This window comes from Pleuronectes platessa, chromosome 24 (genome assembly GCF_947347685.1).
Source record: "Pleuronectes platessa chromosome 24, fPlePla1.1, whole genome shotgun sequence".
NCBI classification, from domain to species: domain Eukaryota; kingdom Metazoa; phylum Chordata; class Actinopteri; order Pleuronectiformes; family Pleuronectidae; genus Pleuronectes; species Pleuronectes platessa.
In genome coordinates this window covers 7,572,427-7,594,874 of record NC_070649.1, presented here as the reverse complement: position 1 = coordinate 7,594,874, position 22,448 = coordinate 7,572,427, and the positions used below count along the sequence as shown (strand labels likewise).

At 42.8% G+C, this 22,448-nt stretch overlaps 3 protein-coding genes and 1 non-coding gene across 5 annotated transcripts; 3 read left to right on the top strand and 1 right to left on the bottom strand.

The window, feature by feature from the left end:
- Positions 1-142: 142 nt before the first annotated feature.
- trnae-uuc (transfer RNA glutamic acid (anticodon UUC)) lies at positions 143-214 on the top strand. The gene has a single exon. It is a non-coding gene; the product is annotated as a tRNA-Glu (tRNA).
- Positions 215-746: 532 nt separating this feature from the next.
- gk (glycerol kinase) lies at positions 747-9,824 on the top strand. Of its 2 annotated transcripts, XM_053417490.1 has the most exons (21): positions 747-878; positions 2,246-2,319; positions 2,402-2,508; positions 2,595-2,672; positions 2,777-2,856; positions 3,470-3,607; positions 3,697-3,806; positions 3,892-3,958; positions 4,157-4,174; positions 5,635-5,670; positions 5,755-5,822; positions 5,897-5,939; positions 6,019-6,099; positions 6,190-6,268; positions 6,366-6,462; positions 6,556-6,640; positions 7,113-7,233; positions 8,013-8,156; positions 8,272-8,358; positions 8,612-8,698; positions 9,074-9,824. In XM_053417490.1, exons 1-21 carry the CDS (start codon positions 786-788, stop codon positions 9,082-9,084), a joined length of 1,704 nt encoding a protein of 567 aa, XP_053273465.1. In that variant the 5' UTR covers positions 747-785; the 3' UTR covers positions 9,085-9,824. The 2 variants fall into 2 exon arrangements, with proteins under 2 accessions (XP_053273465.1, XP_053273466.1); XM_053417491.1 differs by lacking the exon at positions 4,157-4,174.
- Positions 9,825-11,297: 1,473 nt separating this feature from the next.
- nfkbiz (nuclear factor of kappa light polypeptide gene enhancer in B-cells inhibitor, zeta) lies at positions 11,298-17,942 on the top strand. The gene is made up of 10 exons (XM_053417456.1): positions 11,298-11,761; positions 12,368-12,429; positions 12,521-12,843; positions 12,921-13,026; positions 13,429-13,575; positions 16,323-16,386; positions 16,464-16,624; positions 16,703-16,813; positions 16,890-17,057; positions 17,139-17,942. The coding sequence occupies exons 1-10, from the start codon at positions 11,641-11,643 to the stop codon at positions 17,175-17,177; spliced, it is 1,302 nt and encodes a 433-aa protein (XP_053273431.1). The 5' UTR covers positions 11,298-11,640; the 3' UTR covers positions 17,178-17,942.
- jagn1b (jagunal homolog 1b) lies at positions 17,538-19,338 on the bottom strand. The gene is made up of 4 exons (XM_053417457.1): positions 19,243-19,338; positions 18,488-18,585; positions 18,199-18,271; positions 17,538-18,120 (listed from the first exon to the last, which is right to left on the bottom strand). Exons 2-4 carry the CDS (start codon positions 18,574-18,576, stop codon positions 17,725-17,727), a joined length of 558 nt encoding a protein of 185 aa, XP_053273432.1. The 5' UTR covers positions 18,577-18,585; positions 19,243-19,338; the 3' UTR covers positions 17,538-17,724.
- Positions 19,339-22,448: the final 3,110 nt, after the last annotated feature.

The window sequence follows — 22,448 nt, the reverse complement described above, 5'->3', positions numbered from 1 at the left end:
CATACTTAAAGAGTATGACTCTTTAACGCCTCCTGGCGGAGTATCGTAGAAGTGCAAAGTAGAAACAAACCCGTAATCACGACCGTAACATATACCAAGTCTCATCTATAAGAAACCACGTACGAGCATCCAGTGCTATATGTCCCATATGGTCTAGCGGTTAGGATTCCTGGTTTTCACCCAGGCGGCCCGGGTTCGACTCCCGGTATGGGAACTACTCTTTTTACCGAGTCTATTGCACAGACTAGATAGATTACGCTTTAATTAACACATTCAAATGAACTATTATGAATATTTTTCACCTAATCGAAGTCATTATTAACGTTTGTTTTTGCTGCGTCTGCCAGTAAACAAGGATATACAAATAAACAAACTTTATTATAGACAGTCCACGTACTAAGTCAAGATACAGTATTGAAACAGAAGTAAAGTAAATTGTCACATAAATGACATATATAAAGAAAATGTATCTGAATAAATAATGTACAATGAATGAAAAAAATAACAAAGAAAATAATACGATTTGAAATCAATACAAAGACTTTAAATGTGCAAACTGAATTATGATTATTTTGTAGATTGCTTAGATAGCTGTTATGATTTCAGAGAGGTTTAATGTCTACTGCTGGGAGGCAACTTGCTTGCGTCATCATCCGTTGCCGACTGTGCAGTATGACGTGTTAACACCGCGACTCGCCGCCCGACTTTGGAGTGAGCTTGATCCCCTGTCCCCCGGCGGTGATCGCTCTCCTGTGCCCGGCGCTCGAAGCTCTCTCGAGCCGCACATGAACGGAGCCATGGCCGCGTCCTCGCACCGGATCAAGCTCGGGCCGCTGGTCGCCGCCATCGACCAGGGAACCAGCTCCACTCGCTTTCTCGTAAGAGAAACTCTGCTCCCGGTGCTATGCTACATTACGAGTCTGGCTGTGTTTACGATGGTGTAGCTGTCTTTTGTTTATCACATTCATCCAGAATGTAATGTGTGTTGGCTCGACTGCAATAATAAAACACATTTGTGACTTCCAACGCATTTAAAAGCGAAATTTTTAATTCATTTTTTCGAGAAAAAAGCACTTGAGAGGAGGATGACAATGTGTTTCTGCAAGCAAAGCTTCAAAACACACCAAGGGATGAGATGGAAATGTCTTTGATTGACATGCAATGGGATGCTGATGTTGGAAGCTGACATTTAAGGACCAAATAAGTAAACAAACATAATTATGTCGCATTTTGACAGAAAATGGAAATGATCCATCACGTGCACCAAGGCTATATTTGTGGATCTTTGATTGTGCCGTGTCTCAATAGGGTAAAGTTAGATCTGACCATCTCTTTAATCCTTTCTGTGAAGATGTTTGTCAGTATTTTCTGGAGCCATTTTATTCCCAGCCAATGCAGGAGGTCTTTTGTTATTGCAGTAGATGTCTTTCTGGGTGTGGACAGATGGTCGGGAGCCAAGAATTCGCATGAGTCATCTCAGGACTGTTGGAGATAATTGTCTCTAGATATGACTTGTACTGCTGTGTACTAAAAGTCAGTGCAGTCACAATCCCACATCGTTGCCTGAGCCTGACATGTTGTTCCAGAAGACCAATCAGACAACATGCAAATAAAACAAGACGTCTTAGAGTAAATATTTGACAACTTGTTAAAATGGAAATGTCATACATTAGTTTATTTGATAGCCTCTGGTGACTGGGGAGACTAATACTCTTGGATTTTTGTCTCACACACACACACATACACATGCACACACTTGTTTTATGCATTGTCTGTCATTGCTGTCTCATAGCAACTATGACTTGGATTATCTCCCTCAGAATTTAAAGAACTTAAAATGGTGGAGGCTCCTACACGGGCGGAGGTTTGGCAGGACCAAATGACTGCCTCAGTCTATAATGCCAATTGAAACTATAAATGAACATGATTTCATTCTGAGGTTTTGAGGCAGATCCGCTTTTAAACGATGGGTGTAGGTCTCTGAGCAGACCTCTCACCCTGCAGGAGCCCCGATAGGGGGAGCTGGTAATGGGGATGATTCATCTCACCTGGTCTGGCTCCATTACATCAGGTGGGGGTCAGTTGGTCTGTCTCCTCCATGGGTGGTCAGCTGAAGTCTGCCTTTTTTCCCCCTTTAAACTTGTTTTGTATTTAGCATGGGGTCTTCTCTACTTTGTAGTATCTGGACCCCAGTTGTATTTAGTCGCGTGCGTTTGGCTGAATTAGCTTTCTTTCTCCCGTTCAGGTGTTTAACGCCAAAACAGCCGAGCTCCTCAGCCATCATCAGGTGGAAATCAAACAGAGCTTCCCCAAAGAAGGGTACGTGAGCAGTTTGCCGCATGATCCATTTGCAGCAATGCACGTGCAGTCAAGAAATGGATTTGATTTTAAATTGTTTCAGATGGGTGGAGGAGGACCCCAAAGAAATCCTGAATTCGGTGTTGGAGTGCATGGAGAGGACGTGCGAGAAACTCACCCAGCTCAACATCGACATCTCCAACATTAAAGGTTTGATGCCGCCTGCTCTGTTTGATGTGCACATGCTCCAAGTTGAGTGTATTCAAGATCTGAAGACTTTGCTTGAATGTGTGCAGCTATCGGAGTGACCAATCAACGAGAGACCACGCTGGTTTGGGACAAAGAGACGGGGGAGCCCCTCTACAATGCAATCGGTAACATCGAGTTTTGTTTCCGTCACAGATCTGACATTCTGTGATTATAAAGGTAGTGGTTGGATTTCAGTGTTTTTAGCTTTTATATGTTTGTGTTTGTTCAGTTTGGTTGGACCTGCGCACACAATCCACTGTCGAACGTCTAATTAACAAAACTCCCGGAAGAAACAAGAACCATTTGAAGGTGAGCTTCTCATCCCGAGTTGGTTTTTCTATATCCTCATGTGTTGTCCTCTGAAGAAGTCAGTGGAGATATGAGCTTTGAGATAGAGCATGTTCAACCTTTCACTGTATTTGTCTTTGGGCATCTTTATAATCAATTTAAGCACCTTTCAGTTGAAGTAATTGAACCTTGCAATATTAATCATCTGCCAGTGGCCACAATTGTTTTTGCTTCAATTCTTGTATCTTCAACTGCCTGATGCCAGTAAATACTGTACAACATAAGATATAAGGTGTAAGTAAATGAACTGTAATATGTGATAAAAGTACAGAATTTAAGAAAAATGTGAAAAAGTTGATCCGTGGGGAGAATTGGTTGAGTAGAAACATGAACAAATATTTATTTATTGTAAGTTTTTGAGATGTGATCATTTGTCTCTGGCGTTGGCATACAACATCTGCAGCAAAAGATTATTGATCTGTTTTTTATTTGCAATATATTTCATGCAAACGATGTCACACTGCGAGCTCAGGCCTGCCTGTGGGACGTCAGTTTCCAGAGGGTCAAATTCCAACAGACTTGATGATAACGTTGTTGGCAGCAGCAACAATATAATCATGTTTTCACCGTGCAGCACAAAACCGGGCTCCCCATCAGCACCTACTTCAGCGCGGTGAAACTCCGCTGGCTGATGGACAACGTGGACGAGGTCCGAGAAGCAGTCGTGTCTCACCGCGCCATGTTCGGCACCGTGGACTCCTGGCTCATCTGGGTAAGAGAGCTCCGACCACAGCTGTCGTCCAGATGCTGGTGATATTTTGTGTGAAACTGACGTGAGCGTGTGCGATTGGCGTCCTGCAGTGTCTGACAGGCGGCAAGTCGGGCGGAGTCCACTGCACAGACGTGACCAACGCCAGCAGAACCATGCTGTTTAACATTCACACTCTGGAATGGGACCCAGAACTTTGCAAGTAAGAAAGCTGCGTCATCTCCTCCCTGTATTTATGGAATAGTCTGGATTAGCATTAAAGTTGCTCTTCCTCTGTATCCCATCAGATATTTTGGTATCCCCATGGAGATCTTGCCCCGAGTGAGGAGTTCATCCGAAATATATGGTCTCATGGTAAGTGCGCATAAATCCGCTTCTCTCCAAGTCTTCCACCTGAAATCTGTCAGCAGTGAGTGTTTAAATGAACTTGTCATCCTTCCACAATTTCACTGCTGTGTCCATTGAGTGATTTTGAAGTGAATGAAGGTTTACTGAAAAAAGTATTTTAGGCATTTGTTCTGTGTTCCATTGTCTCTCCTTTCTCGCCGGTAGAAAATATGTTCTAGCCGGGTAAGTAATTCCCACCATCACTCTTTCACCTCATCATGCCGAATATAACCCGTGGTACTTCTCCGTGGCCAAAGCAAACACGCCATCCCACTGTGAATGTCTCAAATACATATGGATATTAGTTTCTGAATTGATATAGCCTCCTAACTGCTTATAGCTGATACTGATGGCTGTTATTTTCTGGCAAATCACGTGCTCATCAGTAAAAACAGTAGAAATATTTGGATTCTTTTAGGAAGTTACCATGCTGTAAACCTGAAGCACAACACTAACCGCGTCAGTAGTTTTGCTAATATATTGGTATTAACAATTTATCAGGTGACAACATTCCTACCGTATAGTTTAGAAACTCTCCTGTCCAAATAGAATGTGGATTTGATAATTTACAGTTTAAACGTGACTATAAATAACACCAATGTAGTGAAATCTATGGAGGTAAAAGGCACAACTTTTCTGCATTGTTTTGTATCACATGATCATAACTGTAAATTGTCAGCGTTGCAGGCGCTACTGGACCCATCACATACACACTTCATCCGTAAAGTGTTTAAGATTTTAGATTATTAGATTATTAGATCTTAGAATTTGTTGAATTTCCTTTTTTCCTCCATAAATAATTGTAATTACAAGTGTCATAACAAAGGGTGTGAATACTTTTGTAAGTTTGTTATAAATAAGACTATATCTCATTTACACAACACTCCAAAAAGCAGTTTAAGCTTTGTCATTGTTGAGTATTGTGTGTTTATTTATGAGGGGGGAAAAAGTGAATAAAATCCATTTTAAGAAGAGTCTGAAACATCGTGAAATGTGGAAAACTTGAAATGGTTTGAAAACTTTCTAGATGCACCGTGTATGGCCTGCTGGAAATGTAGTGGATGTCCCCTGTCCCCTCATTGCTTCTGTAACGTCCCAGCTCCCAAATGTCTTCACTCTTTGGCCCAGTTGTATTCACCCAGCTCCTGTCGTCTGCCATCAAACATCTTGCATTTACAAAAGTGGGCCTCGTGTAGGAGTGAAGACATTTTCATATAAACTGGCTCCCACCTGCCCTCTGTTTCCACGGTTCCAGTACGCTGCATGTGCACATGGTGTGGTGGAAATGCGTTAGTTTTGTTATTTGGCTTCATGTAGTCAAATAATGAGCTTTGTGGTTTTTCTCAGGGCAAACGTGTTCATTGCGAGTAACCATGATGGAATTAGTTTAGTTTGTTGTGAACACTATGGAATTGAGAATTGTTCAACATCTTTCCTCCTGAATTTGACCTAGGTGTATAATACAATCTTTTATAATCCTGTTCCCAACAGATTGAATTCATTTCAAATAGAAACTAAATTAGTCTGTTTTAATCATAGTGCTGATAAACACAGAAATGCAACATTCTCTCATGATATTTGAATTGTTCTTTTAATGTGATAAAACCAGGAAACACACTTTAACAAATGTTTTCCTCTGACAGAAATCTGGAGCTCTTTCGGGTATTCCCATTTCAGGGGTAAGTGTATTTCTGTCTTTTGTCCTTGCACACCCTCTGCCGTTAAATGGTGTTTGAAACGCGATGCATTGTCTTTAAACGCAGTGTCTCGGGGATCAGTCGGCAGCCCTGGTGGGACAGATGTGTTTTCAGGACGGGCAAGCGAAAAACACGTAAGGATCCCTTTGTGGCAAAAGTTTTCTGGTGTTAAAAATTCAACCCTGATCCAATATATCCTATTTTCCAGGTATGGAACCGGCTGCTTTCTGCTGCGAAACACTGGACCCAAGGTACATTGCACATACCTCAGATTAGAGTTTTAAACACCAACACACCTTGCAGGAGTGACATTTGTCTTTGTTTTTGCAGCCTGTGATGTCTGACCACGGACTTTTGACCACTGTGGCATACAAGCTTGGTCGGGACACACCTGCCTGTTATGCACTGGAGGTACATTGTCCAGAAGAAAGTGGCAGTTTGACACAAATGTGGATTTGAAATTAATTTAATTGAAGTGTCCCTGCTTCTTCCTCTTGTCAGGGCTCTGTGGCCATTGCGGGAGCGGTGGTTCGTTGGCTGCAGGACAATCTGGGAATCATCGGGTCATCAGAAGAACTCGGTTAGAGCGACATATCCAGGACTGCAGTGTCACGTAATGTAGGTTGCTGGTTGTTATTTGCAGTGTGTGATATTTTCCCCTCTCGGTTCTTCTGCAGAGAAGCTGGCCGCGTCAGTCGGCACATCCTACGGTTGCTACTTTGTTCCTGCGTTTTCGGGTCTTTACGCTCCTTACTGGGAGCCCAGCGCAAGAGGGTAAGGGCGAGATGGTGCCGCAAAGTTGTCTACGGTTAGTCAAACGGCCTGCTGAAGTAAATGTTGCTCTGTCGTTTAATCCCCGTGTCACAGGATCATCTGCGGGTTGACTCAGTTTACGAACAAGAGCCACCTCGCGTTCTCTGCACTGGAAGCCGTCTGTTTCCAGACACGGGAGGTAAGCGCTCTCCGAAAGACATGTTTAATGTAATGATTATGGTTTGACACACCATCAGTTCAAAACGTATTCAGAATACAATGTAGTAATGAATGAGGAGTCCACATTTAGTTTACACTGCTTTGTCTTTATTAGCTGTATTAGTTTTTTGTCATTGTCTGCTGCATTAGTCCTTCATCCCATTTTGGCCAAAAGAGGCGCAGAGTAAAATACAGAAGAGCATCATCAGCATGGGGGGATGGGTTTATATAGTTTATGTAGTTGTCCCCATGTCCTTTCCAAATGGTCTGCTCCTATGCGAGTTAATATTCTGTTTTGTGGCAGCATTTAAAATATAGTCATTACCTCTCTTTTATTTATGGCAGTTGTGGAAATAATCCATGTCTTTAAAAGTAATCACGTTGTCGTTTGATTTGTAACTGCTCGGTACCTGACATTGAGAGAAATGGTATTTGTTGCATTATTTTTGCAGATACTCGACGCCATGAATCAGGACAGCGGCATCCCTCTAACTCAGCTCCAGGTGGACGGAGGAATGACGTCCAACAGGTTGCTCATGCAGCTGCAGGCGGACATTCTCTGCATCCCCGTCGGTAAGGATTCCTTTTATATGCTCCTCGATTGTCACCCGAGCCGCCAATGTTTCCAGTCCACCCACCGAGGAGGATGTTTTCATGTTTGTCGGAAAAATGACACCAAGGTGTTTCTAAACCTGAAGTCTCTGTTTATGAGGGAGAGTTTAAGTCTTTGTGATTTGTGATTTAACCTTGTGTGTATCATTAATAATAAAGGCAGGGAGAGGAGTCATGTGCTTTTTTGGGAATAAATGTTTGTATTGGTCATGTAGAAGTTGAATGTCCTAGATGAATTTGGTGGAAATGTTCCTCCTTTGTCTCAAGGGAATTTTCTCAACCCTTTATGGTTTAATGGCAACAGGGGGAGCTGTATCCGATCCATGTTGACATTTGGCGAGTACATCCTTGGCAGGTCCACGTACCAAGCCTAAATGGAAACGGCGTACACATTCTTTGCATAATATTGTGTTGCAATGTTCAAACCGTTTCCTCGTCCAACAGGTCCTTCTGATGTTGTGTTTATCTGATGCAACATCGTCTGAGGAAGTCAGAAATGTGTGTAAAATATAGAGCTCTTGATCAAAGTGTTGTTATGTAGTGGTTGTGACTGCGTGCTCTACTAATACATTATAGTCAGTGAAGCAGACGCGTTGATGAGGCACAACTTGTGAAGATTCCCAATTTTTACAAAATGAAAAGTGTCTATATAGAGCACCAAAAGGCTGTGTAGTATTTCTGTATGGCAGCTATTGGATTTGTCCTAACTGGCAAAAACAATGGGTGTTATTGTTTTTCAGTGAAGCCGTCCATGCCAGAGACCACGGCACTGGGGGCGGCGATGGCCGCCGGATCAGCGGAGGGCGTGAGCGTGTGGAGCCTGAAGCCCGAGGACCTGAGCGCAGTCACGTCGGAGAAGTTTGAGCCTCAGATCAACCCCGAAGGTACGGCGAGTGAACACAACTGGGGGGGGGGGGGGGGGGGAACATAAGAATACCCAAAAGATGAGATGATGGCATTGTATGGGGGAACTAAAGTTGGTTTGTGTTTGCTTGGCAGAGAGCGAGCTGCGGTACGCACGGTGGAAGAAGGCGGTTCAGAAGTCCATGAACTGGGAGACCACGGAGCCCGCCGGTAACGGAAACGGTAAGAAACACTAGGAGATGACAGCGACACGACTTCAAAGAAAACATGTACTGGGGGAGAGGTTAGAAGAAATGAAACTACCATCTGGAGTTTGTACAAAAATAAGCTCAGAAATCACACTGTATTGAGGTTGTCATAAACCAAATAACCTACATGCACCCTCCTAAAAAGTGAAAAGACCTGGAAAGGACAACTTGTGACTAGATTTCCGTGTGCTTCTCCCTTGTCGTGCCTTTGTTGGATTGACACAAAGGCGAAACCAGCATCTTCTGCAGCATCCCCCTGGGCTTTTTCATCATGGGCAGCATGTTGATGTTAGTCGGTGCCAGATACCTTGCAGGTCAGTGTCTGCTTCCATGTTTAAAAAGCATATCTCTGTTCTTTGCACGAATTGATTTCAATTTGTCCCGGTCATGTGTAAAGAATCTGACCATTCTGGGAGAGGGTGTTTTTGATACTAGGCAAAGTACATGCATCTGTTAAAAGTCAGATGCACCCAGAAAGTGGCCTTTGTTATGAAATGGTCATTTGTATTTTATTTGACTTTCATGTAGAAACAGACGGCTTTATCAACAATGAACCAAGTTATTTTTGATGTTATTCATGAGGTCTGTGTGATTTAAAAAAATCCTGTCTCGTACAAGAGACTTATGTTGCTTGTTTTGAGCTTTGTCTAAATTGAAGTTTCCTGTTTTGATTGGTATCTCCACATTAGGCCCCCACTAGGCGCAGTATTCCGGAGGATTTGCAAGAAAGAGGGGAAAGTGGAAACAAACGCTCTTTGTGCCGGACCAACACTTTGAACCTCCACTCCAGAGGGACCAATTGGAAATGACTACTGGGACTTTAGATCTGTTTGTTTCTTCATTCTGTTTGCAGGAGTGTGCATGCAGTGTTTTTTTTGTACAATATTTCCTAGGGAAGGATTTGAGGTTATTTATGTTTAAAGTGGTTGAAATTGTTGTAACCTTTCCAAACTGGTAGTCATTCACATGATGTCCCAGCTGTCATCTTATATATATATATATATATACACTAAGAATATATATATATATAATTTGTAACGTTGGGATTTGGGAAAAGGACAAATGTGATTAGTGTTGAGAGTAGGATTTCCATAAGGAATGTTTTGGGCAATTTCCCAGGAGGGCCAAAAATCTGCAAACATCCTTAAAGGATGAAGGCTGTTTATTTATTATCACGTCATCCCAGCTCGGTCGTTTCAAGGTCAGGTTTGAAAGAGATATTTATTGCCACTGAATGTAAAATGCAAGCAGTCTTGACGAAGCAGCTTTATTGGACTAAGAGTTGAGTTGATATTTTTGTAGTGTTACGAAACCATTGGAATGTGTAACTTTATTCCGCTGTACAGTCCAGATTAGAAGAATTAAATGAATGTCTGTCTTACTCTGTGGCCCAACATGTGTGGATTTGAAATGTAAATAAAAGCAGTGCTTCCAATCAAACGTGTTTATGTATTGATGGTGCACTTTTAGGATCTCAAATGACCACATGCACAAAAGCCGCGTACAATCTGTAGAGGTTCCAAATGTTGTGAAGGGGGGAAGTAGCGCGCAATGGGGCTGTAGTTGCAAGCTGGTATAAGTAGCATCAAAAAAGAAAGTTAATTAGGCGATTACTGGTTTGATCAAAAAAAATATATGGGCCATTCTACCAAAGTCCGGTTGGAAATATTTTGGTTTTATTCCCAAAACTTTGTCTGTATATATTGTCCCATATCTAAAGTACACATATCTAGTAAAAGAGCCGTCAATTTTGATTATTATTTTTTTGTTGTCACTACCGAAACATAGGCAAAAATTCCTTCCTTCCTTTCTCTGAAGAGTTTTTGTACCAAATGTCAAAGTAAAATTGATACAATTGTTCAAAGTCTAAATGCACTATTTCTTTGTAAAATGCATACTGATCCCAGAGTTGATGATTGATGAAATAGTTTAAACCAATCACTATCATAACATTGTAGTTTATACTCAATATACTTAATTTTTTACAAAACATCCAGTGTTTCGGTAGTGACTGCACTGTAGTCCTCATAACATGGGTTGATATATATTAAAAACACACAAGTTTTGTGGTCAATATAATATTGTTATTGTTGAGGACATAACAATTGTTTGTCCAGAACCATTTCAAGTAAAAGAGAAGAAAACATTGAGAAATAACTGATATCATGTTGTACTCATGGGGCACACTGTGTCTTGCACACTTTGGCTTTCATTTTTCTCTTTTGATTATCACCTCTCTGATAGGCGAACCTTGGCTGTGGCTTGTCTACAGTGTTTGTGGGAGATACCTTCTGTTTTTTTGAGCAAATTCACAAGTTTGTATTTTGTGAACTTTACCATATGTTTTGGTAGTGACAATTGTAGCTAACTTTGAGCATAACTAAAGAATGTTAGCAAGCACATGGCTAGTTTACACATCTTTGAAGACGTGTAGTGATAATTGTTAATGTTATACGCTGATTTTCAGACTTTAAATCACATTTAGATCCAAAATATGGGATTCAGCTACTTACCATTCAGCCATGAGGGATGCCTGGTAAAAAATGCAAGGGTGTGGCTAAAAACCAGGCTCAGCCAATGACTAAAACACTTGTGTTTCGGTAGTGACATGAAAACTGGGTCTTTTGAGTATAGTTTTTTAATTTAAAAATTAAACTCACAATAAATGTAAATCTTCGAAATTCTGTTTAAACTTTAAAGATGTTTGAAATAAGATGATCGAAAACAATTTAAAAAGTGTTATTTACAGAAATTTAAATTTAGATGTCAGGGTTGGGACAGCTACTTCCCAATGGAAAGTACCCTGTAAATGATGACTTTTGTATATATTAAGCCTACCCCTATTCATTTAATGTCTTGGGTTTGAACAGACCATAACATAATCTTAGTTAAATCTATGTCGTTTTGTAAAATAGTTTTTCTTGGTTGGGGGACCATACTTTGGGCCATATAAATATATCCCAACCATACAATCAGATATAGATGTTGATGTGTTTATTGAAAAAGAAAAAGATCAAATTAGGTTTATTCATGGGCCAATAGCAACGCACTTTTTATCTTTAAGGGGAAAAGCACAACAAGTAGGAACCGTCGACAAGGGAGTGGTTCATACCATAACATGCGCGGGTAATCAGCATTGAATTTGTCAATGCTTTTATTTTGAAACCGCCTCACCTGGGTGACAGGTGAACCAGGAAGCTGCGTCTGTTGTTCCTCATTAGAGATCCGGGCGTCGTCGAGCAGAAAGGTGGTGTCTATGGTGTCACTGCCGAAACCTTGTGTGTTTGCAGACCTTTGTGGGAGAAGAACAAATGAGTCTTTAAACATGCTGGATCCAGGAGCGAGTGACGTCACGGGCCGAGGGCACTTTTATGAAGGTCAGTTAATTCACACTTTTCACGATAAGGGTGGTGGGCGGGGGGGGGGGGGGGGGCTGGGGACACGGAAGTTGACCGATGTAGCGTGAGACAATTTCTGCAGCAGTCTGTCGTTATCCCAGTCACCAGAGTGGTTAGCTAGTAGCTTCTAGTAGCTAATCTTCACGGGAGAGGAAAAAGGACACACCTTCGTCTCTTTGGTCTGTGAACTCGAGTGACTGTTTATTCTAGCGCATGCGCACAACATGGCATTGCTAATCATATGATCCAATATGCTCAACAACCGACACGACCAAGGGCTTTTATGTCATTCCAAATCATTGGTCTTTTAAATGACAAGTGGGAGAGCTTGTAACTTTAGTAATAATTAATGATGCTGTGGTTGAAATGGTAAATCATTGTTTTCCTAAATACAATGTTGTACTGGATGTCACCCGAGGTCTAAAGGAGTTGTTTAAGATTAGAAGCAGTACTTCATTGTTGAGCCTGAAAAGTGCCATATGCTGTATCACACGTTAAAATGCAGTCAACACCATCAGTCTACAGAATAGGTTTTCCTTGGGGTAAAGCAATCTGTAGTAACATGAATTGTTTGTTTTGGCAAAGAACAAGGATCCATCCAGAGGAACAACAACACGGTGAAAGAGCTCCTGATGATGAAACGCCAGGTTGGTGACAAAGATCAATCTTGAGGAATCTATGAGGAAGAAGCTGAATTGACGGAATGTTTTTGTCACCATTTGAATGACTGTCTTTCAGAAGCGGAACTGCTCGGACGAGGACAACCACACGGAGCCTCGTTTGAAGTTTGCAAAACCTGAACTCTTTGCCAGCGACGCGAGTCCTTACCAGTTTGACGTAGCAGTGAACCAAAACAGTCCCCCTCATTTCCCCCCTGCTTATCCTGGAAGGATGAAGCTCAAGCCGCAGCACAACACGCAGATGCCGGCTCTGTGGGGAAACGTGGCTCCAACCGTGGAGAGCAAAGTGTCTCTGTTTCACTGGCAAATCCAGCAAGCGGCCCAGAAAGTAGGAGACGTTCCCCCCGAGCGGCTGAACTGGCAAGACGCAGACGGCGACACGTACGTACGACTTTGTAAAGTGTACAATTGATGATTTGCTTTGTGCGGTACTGACATTTTCATTTCCTGACCGTCAGGTATCTTCACATTGCCGTGGCGCAAGGGCGACGCGCTCTGGCCTACGTGCTTGCTGGGAAAATGGCCAAAGTTGGCGCTTTGGACGTGAAGGAGCACAACGGCCAGGTAGGCCCACTCTGTTGTGTTTCTGCTACTGTTTATCCCAAATATGAGAAGAGCTGGTCTGGCGTAGTTCAACAAGTATTATTGAGCAGCAATGAAAAGTTGACAGTCACAGCCTTGGCTAAATCAGTAGTCGCGCGGAAAGGACGATGATTATTGTAACAGTAGTATAATTTCATTAGTTCAAATAATGGAGTGTCGCTGCATATCAATTTGGTTGTCTGTTGTTGGTGCACCGCCTCTTGGCACTGGAACCAGGAAGTGACAAGAAGCTGCTCCCAGTCACGGTCGTCCTTTGATAGTTGCTTTTGTCTCTTAGATAATGAAAAGTGAAAGTATTTGGATTCCTGTTTGAAAGTGTGCTACAGAAGAAGCAGTCTGAAGTTGTTTTCTTTTTGTCCACAGACAGCTTTTCAGATTGCCACTGCCACCAATCAGCACTTGATTGTCCGCGATCTGATGGCGCACGGAGCCCAAATGGACACGCGCGACTTGTGGGGCCGGTCTCCTTTGCACGTGTGTAGTGAAAAAGGACACGCTCTCAGTCTTCAGGTACCAACTTTTCTGTCAATCTGTCACCACAACTGAACCCCCCCCCCCCCCCCCCCCCCCCCCCCGTGAGGTCAATTAGGAATCACCTGTTAAGAAGTCATCAGTACTATTTTTATTTTGTTGAGAGTCCTCAAAGTCAGCCCAGGTGAAAAAAAGACTCGGAAGTATCAGAGTCCAAAATTCTCCGATGGGAGTCAAAGTGAATGAGAATGTGTTTTATGAGCTGCGATGTCTGCGACATAGCCTGTGACCGATTTAGAGATTACGGAGACTGAAACACTTCAAAAGTTGTCACCTGCCACACGCTGGAGTATTTATTTTTCAGACGACTTGTAGTCCTTATTTAATAGCCATCGGAGGAGCGAGGAGAGTTTTTGTGCCCTGCGTGGATGGTGGCCAGGCCGGGTCGCCACAAGGCCGCACCGGAGGAGCCGTCATCCACCTGCCCGCTGGCGTGTTCCCCACCTGATGGCAGAGGTGTAAAAAGTACTGAAATATTGTACTCAAGTAAAAGTGAAAAGTAGTTTATTTAAAATGTACTTTAAGTAAAAGTTACTTCCAACAACTTGATGGGGGCCCATCCTATACAGTGCAAAGGACAAGGGGTCATAAATCCAATCCAATAACAGTTATTTTGAATGAAAGGAGAATCTTTACAAATATAACATGTCAAACATTAAACATGTCACATGACAGCTAAAATAAAAAGTTCAAATGCCGCTGTCCCACTTATATTGAAACTTTTGGTTCAACTTTGGTCCACCTTTAAACTTGTTGTTGAGTTCAGCAGCTGATTTTCAAGGCTCGCTGCAGCATCCAGCACAGGCGCCAAGTGTTGAGTTTCAGGCCGTGTTGTGCATGAACGAGTTCAAAAGAACGCGCTCATTGAACATGTTCATTTTTATGATAATGTTGAACTGAATGAAAAATGACAAATATTGAATTTGAGCAATGAACAGGTTCTGAGGTGTAGCTAAGTCAACTTGCATAGAGCCAAATGTTGTAGCGCAGGCCGTGTTCGCAGTGATTGTCAAACTGCGTGGAGGCATAACAACAGTGAACTTTATGATCAGTTTTCATATGTTGAACGTGCACGTGAGGGAACCATCACTATGCAGCATCTACCACTGCAGTGAGAATTGCCTTGCGCCTTGAACTGGTTTTTTTTACTCAGTAACGGATGTATTTTCAATGTAGCGAAGTACAGTACTTCAGTCAAAATCGACTTAAGTAAAAGTAAAATTACCCATTTCAAAAGCTACTCAAAAAATTACAAAGTACACAAAAAAACTACTCAATTACAGTAACGTGAGTAATGTAATTCGTTACTTTACACCTCTGCCTGATGGAGATTTTTTTTGCCTGAAAAACATGATTTCTTTCATAATGTTCATGAAAGCACAAGCATTCTGAGAACTTGAACGTCTTGGGGAAAAAAAATTCCAGGCCCTTTGGATCCAACATCTTGGATCCCATGCAGAGCTTCCGACTGTTCACCTCCAATGAATCAAGGACCCTCTTATTTTGTTGCCCCCGAAATCTTAGTTGCTCCGTTGTCCTCTTCTGGCACCACTTTCAGCCCAAATTTCCTTCTTCATCTTTTTACTGCTTGGCAGAACTAAAATAATGGCACCAACACCTCCAGTAGGCGTTCAGCAGCATCTTTTATAGGCCTTGTATGATTCCATTAATGGAACACAAGCCAAAGCAATTAAGCTAACAGGTGTGTTTGGGAAGACCAATTTACACAGCCTTCAGTGGCAGGTGTTGTCCATCGCCACGTCAAAGGGTCTATGTTGAGCGTATAGATCCACTGCAGAAATCTGTCTGTGGAGGAACAGGTCCTCATTGCTCTTCGCTTCTCTATGCGTGTGGGACTTTCTACCAAGTTGTGGGTATGAAAAAATCAACTGTTTGTGATGTTCTGAAAAGTGTGTCGACTGCATTGGCCAGCCTGATTATGCATTTTTGTCTTTTGGGAATATGCCCTAATATTGGAGCAATCGCCTGCACCCATGTGCACAAACAAGCACCTCATGAATGAGTGGAGTTTGTAACCGAAGGGGAGACGTTCAACTTGTGGGCAACGCTGAGCTCCTCATCACAAACTGCGTTGTGAAGTGGCCTTGGTCTGTCCATGATGCGTTTCCTGATGCACCTGAGGGCCCATCTGGACGACCAATAACAGATGTTGTTAGATCCTATTTTTTGATAAGTCCATGACTGATGTCAGTGTGATTCATGTTTAATGAACAAAGACCAAATTTATTATTTGACTTCAATATTGACAGCTGTTTGGGGCCGAAATATTTATAATTTGCTGTACTGAAAGGTTGCCACCTACTTTATGTACTTCCTGTTGAACAATTCAAGTGAAATTGATGAATAATATAAATACTGTAAAATCATGATATAAATGTTGTACTATTTATCCAACCAATTTTAGTTACCTAGTTTTATTACTGATATCCACCCTCCTGCTGGGATCACTTTAATCCTGATTTTTGGGATCCAATCCTACCAAAAAGTTTTGAAAAACCTAAACTCAAGGTTTGATCCAATCCAATTTCTGAATCTTTTTTTTCTTTTGAAATACCCATTTTCAAGATTTGATCCAATCCCATCAGATTACTTTTGAAAAACCGGCCCCAGGATTCATTCTTTGGGGGTTTGTGTCAGTCGACTTAGCTTACCTGTGTGATTTGGAATGCTTTTAAACCGACTTTAATCTTTCATCATGTTTGCAGACAATCTGGAACAGCTTTTGCCAGAGTCGCCACCCAATTGACGTGGACATCTTCAATTATGAGGGTGAGATTTTGTTAACTGTCATGCAAAGTTGCCGCCTCCATCAGATTGAACAATCTCTTCTTCTTCTTTCCCTGGAGGTCTCACCCCGCTCCACACGGCAGTTTTGGCGCACAACAACATTGTCAAAGAGCTGCAGCGTCTGGAAAGTCCCTGTTCGTACGCGGCCATGCAGAAGAAACACGCGTTTGTGGAATGCATCCAGACTCTGCTGCTCATGGGCGCGTCCCTAACGACCAAGGTAACTGTCGCAAACAAACACTTCTTCTTCTTCCTTAGCGATCCAGGTGACATTAACAGCTTGCGCTGCTTCCGACAGGATCTGAAAAGCGGCCGGACTTGTCTCCACATGGCTTCCGAGGAGGCTAACGTGCAGCTGCTCAAGATTTTCCTGGACCGGCCTCGCTCGCTGTCCGTTGTAAATCTTAAGGTTGGACGCCTCCTTCGCAAATTGTCCGCTAACTATAAAGGTTGAGGCAACTCACAAACTGCATTTTACGTTTCAGACGTTTAGCGGAAACACCGCCCTGCACGTTGTCAGCGCTTTGCAAAATCACAACAGTCAAGTTGACGCGGTCAAGCTGCTGATGAGAAAAGGAGCCGACCCCGGAACCAAGAATTGGGAAAATGACCTGCCGTCTCAGCTGGTGCCCGAAGGAGCCGTTGGGGAAAAGGTACGCGCTGTCTAAACCAACGTGTTATTTCTATGGGAGATATTGTGACGCGGTGACATTTCCATTCCCCCTTTTCCTCAGGTGCGGCACATCCTGAAGGGGAAACGAGTGTACGCTTAAAAAACACTGTCAGTCAGACAGTCCGCTCTATGAACTATTTGCCAAGTATGGCAGATGTGGTTGTCGTTTCAGTGAAACATGCCTCATTGTTCATTACCATGTAATGTTACTGGCTTTTCTTTTACAATAATATAACAATTGTCATCACGTTCTATGTTTATTGAGGGGAATAGGGTTGTACTTTTTGATCAATAGCGTTTACCATTATTGTAGCTGTAGAACTATATTTTAGAGATAAAAAGTATTGAAACATTACCCTGACATTATAGATAACTCTGCTTTAACATGTCTACAAATAAAGTCTCTTCATTTGAAAACCTCAACTTGTTTGTTTTGAACTCTTTCACCAAGTACGTGAAAAACTGGCTGATGTCACATTTATTTGTCCAAAACATTAACTTACACATCCTCACTTAACATCAACTACAGACAGACAAACTCAACAGTTTGGCCTGAAATGCCAAGACACTTTCAAGCAGCTATGTGAAATAGAAATCCAGACAACAGTTTAAAAACAACTTCCATTTGAGTCTAGTTGGTCCACAACTCATTTCTTCTTCTTGTCCTGCGTGGTGGTGGAGTTGAACCACTGGTCCAGCAGCTTCTTGCTGTAGTAAATCTGCCAACCGTGCACCTGCACGGCTATGACAATCACCAGGTACATGACCGACACGGCCGAGAAGCCAAAGATGAAGCGGTACGCTTTGCCGTGGCGGTACAGCTGCTGCGCCACGGGAAACATCTCCATGCTGCCGTAGATCAGCGGGGCGATGCAAAAAAGCCCCCCGCTGATCATGGAAATCACCAGGTAGCTGATGTTGTTGCGAGGCAACGCCAAGAAGCTGAAGACTGTGGGAACGATGCTCAGGAGGTACGGATACTCCCACTGGTACGGCGTGGCCACCACCTTGTACGACACCAGGCCCAGCTGGCTCACCGTCACCTGAGAGGCACAACGCGTCATTTGGCTGGGAGTCCATCAAACTTTCAAGGTTCTTTCTCTGGTGTGGTTGGACCTTACCTGAGCTGCCATCAGAACCCAGATCAGGACGTGGACAATGTTGAGTTTACGGACTTCAGACTTCAAGGCCACGCTGTGCAAAAATAACACGGGTCATGAGATCAGGCTTCAAATGTCAACTACTTTGAGGAAATTATTGAGCTTAATCTATTATTATCTACTATTATTCTATCATCATTGTTTGATTTAAAACAAATTTGGTGATCCAGCCTCTTGTATTTTCACATTATTAAAATCAATACTACATTTTATTGTTTACTGCATCACATTCATTCACACTCTTTCCTACCTCATCTGATAGTGTGAGGCAACCCGCTCCCGGTGCTCAAAGTCACTGCCGTCCGTGCCGGCTGCTCTCGGACCTGCTCGAGAAGCCATGGTGAGGATCTGAAAGCAAAAACACAGCATCTGTTCATAAGATAACTTCACACTCACTAGTTACACTCATGACCTGCATGTTTCCTCCTTATTTACCAAAATAATAATTGTACACGACAAACTAACTTCAAAAGACACAATTTCTTACAATCTGAGGCAGGACATCAAATAAATAAATATACAGATAATTCCTCGTTTATTCAAATACTAAACACACCGCTCGTTCATATGAAAGGAATAGCACGGTCACATTTACTATAGCCACGAACGTGTGCAACTTCAGACTTTCACATGAAAGCAACTCTCCACGTAAACAAACTGGATCGGTCAAGGACACGGCTCGTTTGTGTTAAACAGTCTCACACACGTCTTGCTGCTATTCGCTACTTGATTCTACATTAACGTCAAGTGAAGCTGACATGAGTCATAAACCCCTCACCGGGGCAGGAGCTGGAGCTACACTCAAAGAGCAGCCGTCCAAAGCCAAAGCCAAAATGCAGGGAACACTGACGACACAATACAGACGACCGACCAAGCTAATGCCGGCTACATGCTAACCGTTAACTACCCGTATACATACACATAAATGTCGGCTCGTTCCTGTGGCATTACACAAGCGAACACAGACACACACTCACTCAATATTGGATTTAACGCAACACTTACTTTGTGCGTGGCTGTGCTCGCGAAAGGTGCATGAATGTCTGCTAACAGGCACAGTGATGCTAGCTCTCTGCTTCCATGCCCGGAGGAAGAGGAAGTGAAAGTGTGACACCTCAAAGTCTGATTGGTCAGAATGTCTCCCATTCAATTCAGCTTTATCGACTATGGAAAGAAGACAATAAACAGACCATCTACTTGATTTCCTTTCTATGGGGATTTCTATATTTACAGAAATAAAGAATACAAAAATTCAACTAATGACTACGTGATTGCTTTTTACTTCTCCTTTGCCACCCCCCCTCCACACTCCAGAGCTTTCATTCATTACTTAATACAAGTTAACAAAAACAGTGTTTAATGAATCAGTGTGAATTTCGTTGACGAAAACTATAACGACAAATATTCGTTAACGACCCTTTTCCCATGACGAAGACGAGACGAAGACGTAACGAAAACGGATCTTTGAAAATAAAAACTATGACTAAACTATTTTAACTTTCTTTGACGAGACGAGACGAAAATGTTGGTGGTTGACTAAGTCACAATACTTTTTAAAACATCATCGTATCAGGCCGTCATGAAGTATCAGTAGCGGGCGAGTGAGTCTGTGTGAGTCTGTGTGTGTGCGCTCCCAGATAGCGCACCGGTCCGTAGCTCCGCCCCCCGCCCCGCGCACTCGCTCAGGGAGACACAGTGAAAGCAGAGCTCGTTCTCGTGGAGCAGCCTCTCAGTGACTGACTGCTTCTTAGCTATGGAAACAGTGAAAACACATAGTTTCTCTGGTCTCAGCTGCTCAGAGATCAGCGCCGCAGCTTCTTGATCAGAGCAGGAGCTGCAGTTGGTTTGAACCGAGCTGCAGTTTCTGTGTTCGCCTCCAGTCTGACCTGCTCTCACTTTTTGTTTTCACATTTAAAACTAAATATATATTTTTAACAGAGGTGTCAAAAGTATTCCCATTCATTACTCAAGTACAAGTATAGATACTAGGGTTTAAAAAGACTTCTGTAGAAGTTGAAGTATCAACTCAAGCTTTTTACTTAAGTAAAAGTATAAAAGTACTGGTTTCAAAACTACTTCAAGTATAAAAGTTAAAGTAATGTAAGGGGAATTTTTTGATGTAAATACATTAATGTACCATATGTGTACTACTGAGCATTAACACGCGTTTCATGGAGCGGAAGACATGATAACTAGCTGCCAATAAGTAATGTAATAGTGCAAAAAGTCAAACTTCATTGGAATGTTATCAATAACCTTTATTGAAAGAGACCTTGAGACCTTTGTGCTAAACCTGTATGTACAACAACACTACCGATAGGCTTTGTTCAGCCGCAAAAGCAGCATGTTCTCAAAGTTATTTGAGCCTATGCATGCTCTACCTGAACTGAAGATGAGCCCTGCAACACTAAACAGTCTTTCACAGGCTGCTGAGGCCCTGCCCTTTGTACACACCGCCCGTCGCTACTACCGATTGGATGGTTTAGTGAGGACCTCGGATCAGCCCCGCCGGAGTCGGTAACGGCCCTGGCGGAGCGCCGAGAAGACGATCAAACTTCACTATCTAGAGGAAGTAAAAGTTGTAACAAGGTTTCCATAGGTGAACCTGCGGAAGGATCATTACCGGTAGGGGAGAGCGGGGTAATGTGGGACATCAGGTAATGTGAGACACCCCCTGTATCTAGGCAACGGAACACATTTGTGGTCATGTGAACATTATGTTTTCTTTCCCCCCCTTGCCATGAAGGAGAAGTTGGTGCTGGTGCTGTGGAAAGCATGTTTTTTCACAAAAATTTGTTTTTTGCATGTAAAAGTAAATTTTCTTGCTTTAAACTTAATCAACTGTTGTGTCAAAACAAATTGATTCAGGTAGAAACACTTATATCATACATGTTGGTGATGATTGATGCTAGCTGAAGATTAGCCTGAATTGCTAAGAGATGTTTTTTCTAAAACGGTGGCTGTTGGGTAAAGTGGGACAAATGCTGTGAGACAGTGTCTCACTTTACCCCACCATGAAGCACAAGTTAAGTTTAGTTTTAAACATATTCCAGTGTTATATTACATTATATATGTTTTATTTTTAATGTCATAAACATTGTAGAAAAGCCATCATGACAAGAAACTATAAACCAGGAAGACAACCTGGGGCCAAACACCCCTTGCAGAGATGGAGAGTGTAGCCACTGAGTTCCTTAAGAAAAGCTGGAAGGGATAGAAATATTGATAAGACAACCCTCAAAAGATTCATAAAGAAAAAAGAGAAAGGGAAAGTAAAATCAGTAGCCTGGGGTGCAGTAGCTGAGGTAAAGAGAATATTCACAGATGAGATGGAGGAGGAGCTAGCCAAACACTTGAAACAACTAGCTGACCAGTTCCATGGCCTTGCTCCAGTTAAGTGCCGTGAACTGGGATTTGAATACGCAGAGAAAAACAATATCCCTGTCCCTGCCAATTGGACAGAGAAACAATGTGCCGGTAAGCTAGGGTGTGCAAGAGATCACATGAATCATAATAATCATAAATTTGCTTAATTGACCAATCCCCATGATTCTGTTACTAGTCTGATATTAGTTTTGGAATGTGTGCTTGTCAATCTAGCTGTCGGGATTTGAACTATTACAACATGTGTTGTTTTGGTAGTTTTAAAATGGAAAAACTAAGTGCCACAAGACCACTTTTTTACAAGCATCATATTTTCACTGCCCTTTGTCCTGAAGACATGCTGATCATTTCCATTGCTAGAAAACATCCTGAATTAATGGGAAATGTTACATTTTACTGATATATCATTTTAGCTCGCCTAGAGGGGAGCAAATGTAAAAAATATTCCCCGCTCTCCCATACAGCCGGATTCGACTGCATGGCAACCAAACCCCCCCCCCCCACAGGTGCTTAGGGTCTCGCGCTGCACCCCAGGGCCAGCGTGTCTCCCGAGGCCGGGGTTGTGTTGGTGTGGCATGGGAGTGCTCTCCCACCTACCCCCCACACTCTTTCTATTTTTCCTGTCTCCTCCACTTCGTCTGAGCACTGTCCACGACCGTGCGGTGCCTCCTTCTCCGCTTTTCCACCCACCTCCGTGCGCCTTTGCCGGCCTGCTCCGATGGCCGACGGACCTGTCAGCGGAGGCGGGAGGATGACGGATGCTGCGAGGACGGTGCCGCACGCCGCAGCTCTGGCTTTGCTCTCCTCCTTTTCGGAACCCTCCAGTG

Bases quoted from the DNA above. Each gene is read 5' to 3' on its own strand.
- nfkbiz (XM_053417456.1), top strand. From the start codon at position 11,641: ATGGTGTCACTGCCGAAACCTTGTGTGTTTGCAGACCTTTGTGGGAGA. The intron at 12,844-12,920 runs GTACGTACGACT...CCTGACCGTCAG, and splicing joins CAAGACGCAGACGGCGACAC to GTATCTTCACATTGCCGTGG. The intron at 13,576-16,322 runs GTACCAACTTTT...TCATGTTTGCAG, and splicing joins GACACGCTCTCAGTCTTCAG to ACAATCTGGAACAGCTTTTG.
- gk (XM_053417490.1), top strand. From the start codon at position 786: ATGAACGGAGCCATGGCCGCGTCCTCGCACCGGATCAAGCTCGGGCCG. The intron at 5,671-5,754 runs GTAAGTGTATTT...CTTTAAACGCAG, and splicing joins CGGGTATTCCCATTTCAGGG to TGTCTCGGGGATCAGTCGGC. The intron at 6,641-7,112 runs GTAAGCGCTCTC...TTATTTTTGCAG, and splicing joins TCTGTTTCCAGACACGGGAG to ATACTCGACGCCATGAATCA.
- jagn1b (XM_053417457.1), bottom strand. From the start codon at position 18,576: ATGGCTTCTCGAGCAGGTCCGAGAGCAGCCGGCACGGACGGCAGTGAC. The intron at 18,272-18,487 runs GTAGGAAAGAGT...ATTTTTGCACAG, and splicing joins GCCTCACACTATCAGATGAG to CGTGGCCTTGAAGTCTGAAG. The intron at 18,121-18,198 runs GTAAGGTCCAAC...TGTGCCTCTCAG, and splicing joins GGGTTCTGATGGCAGCTCAG to GTGACGGTGAGCCAGCTGGG.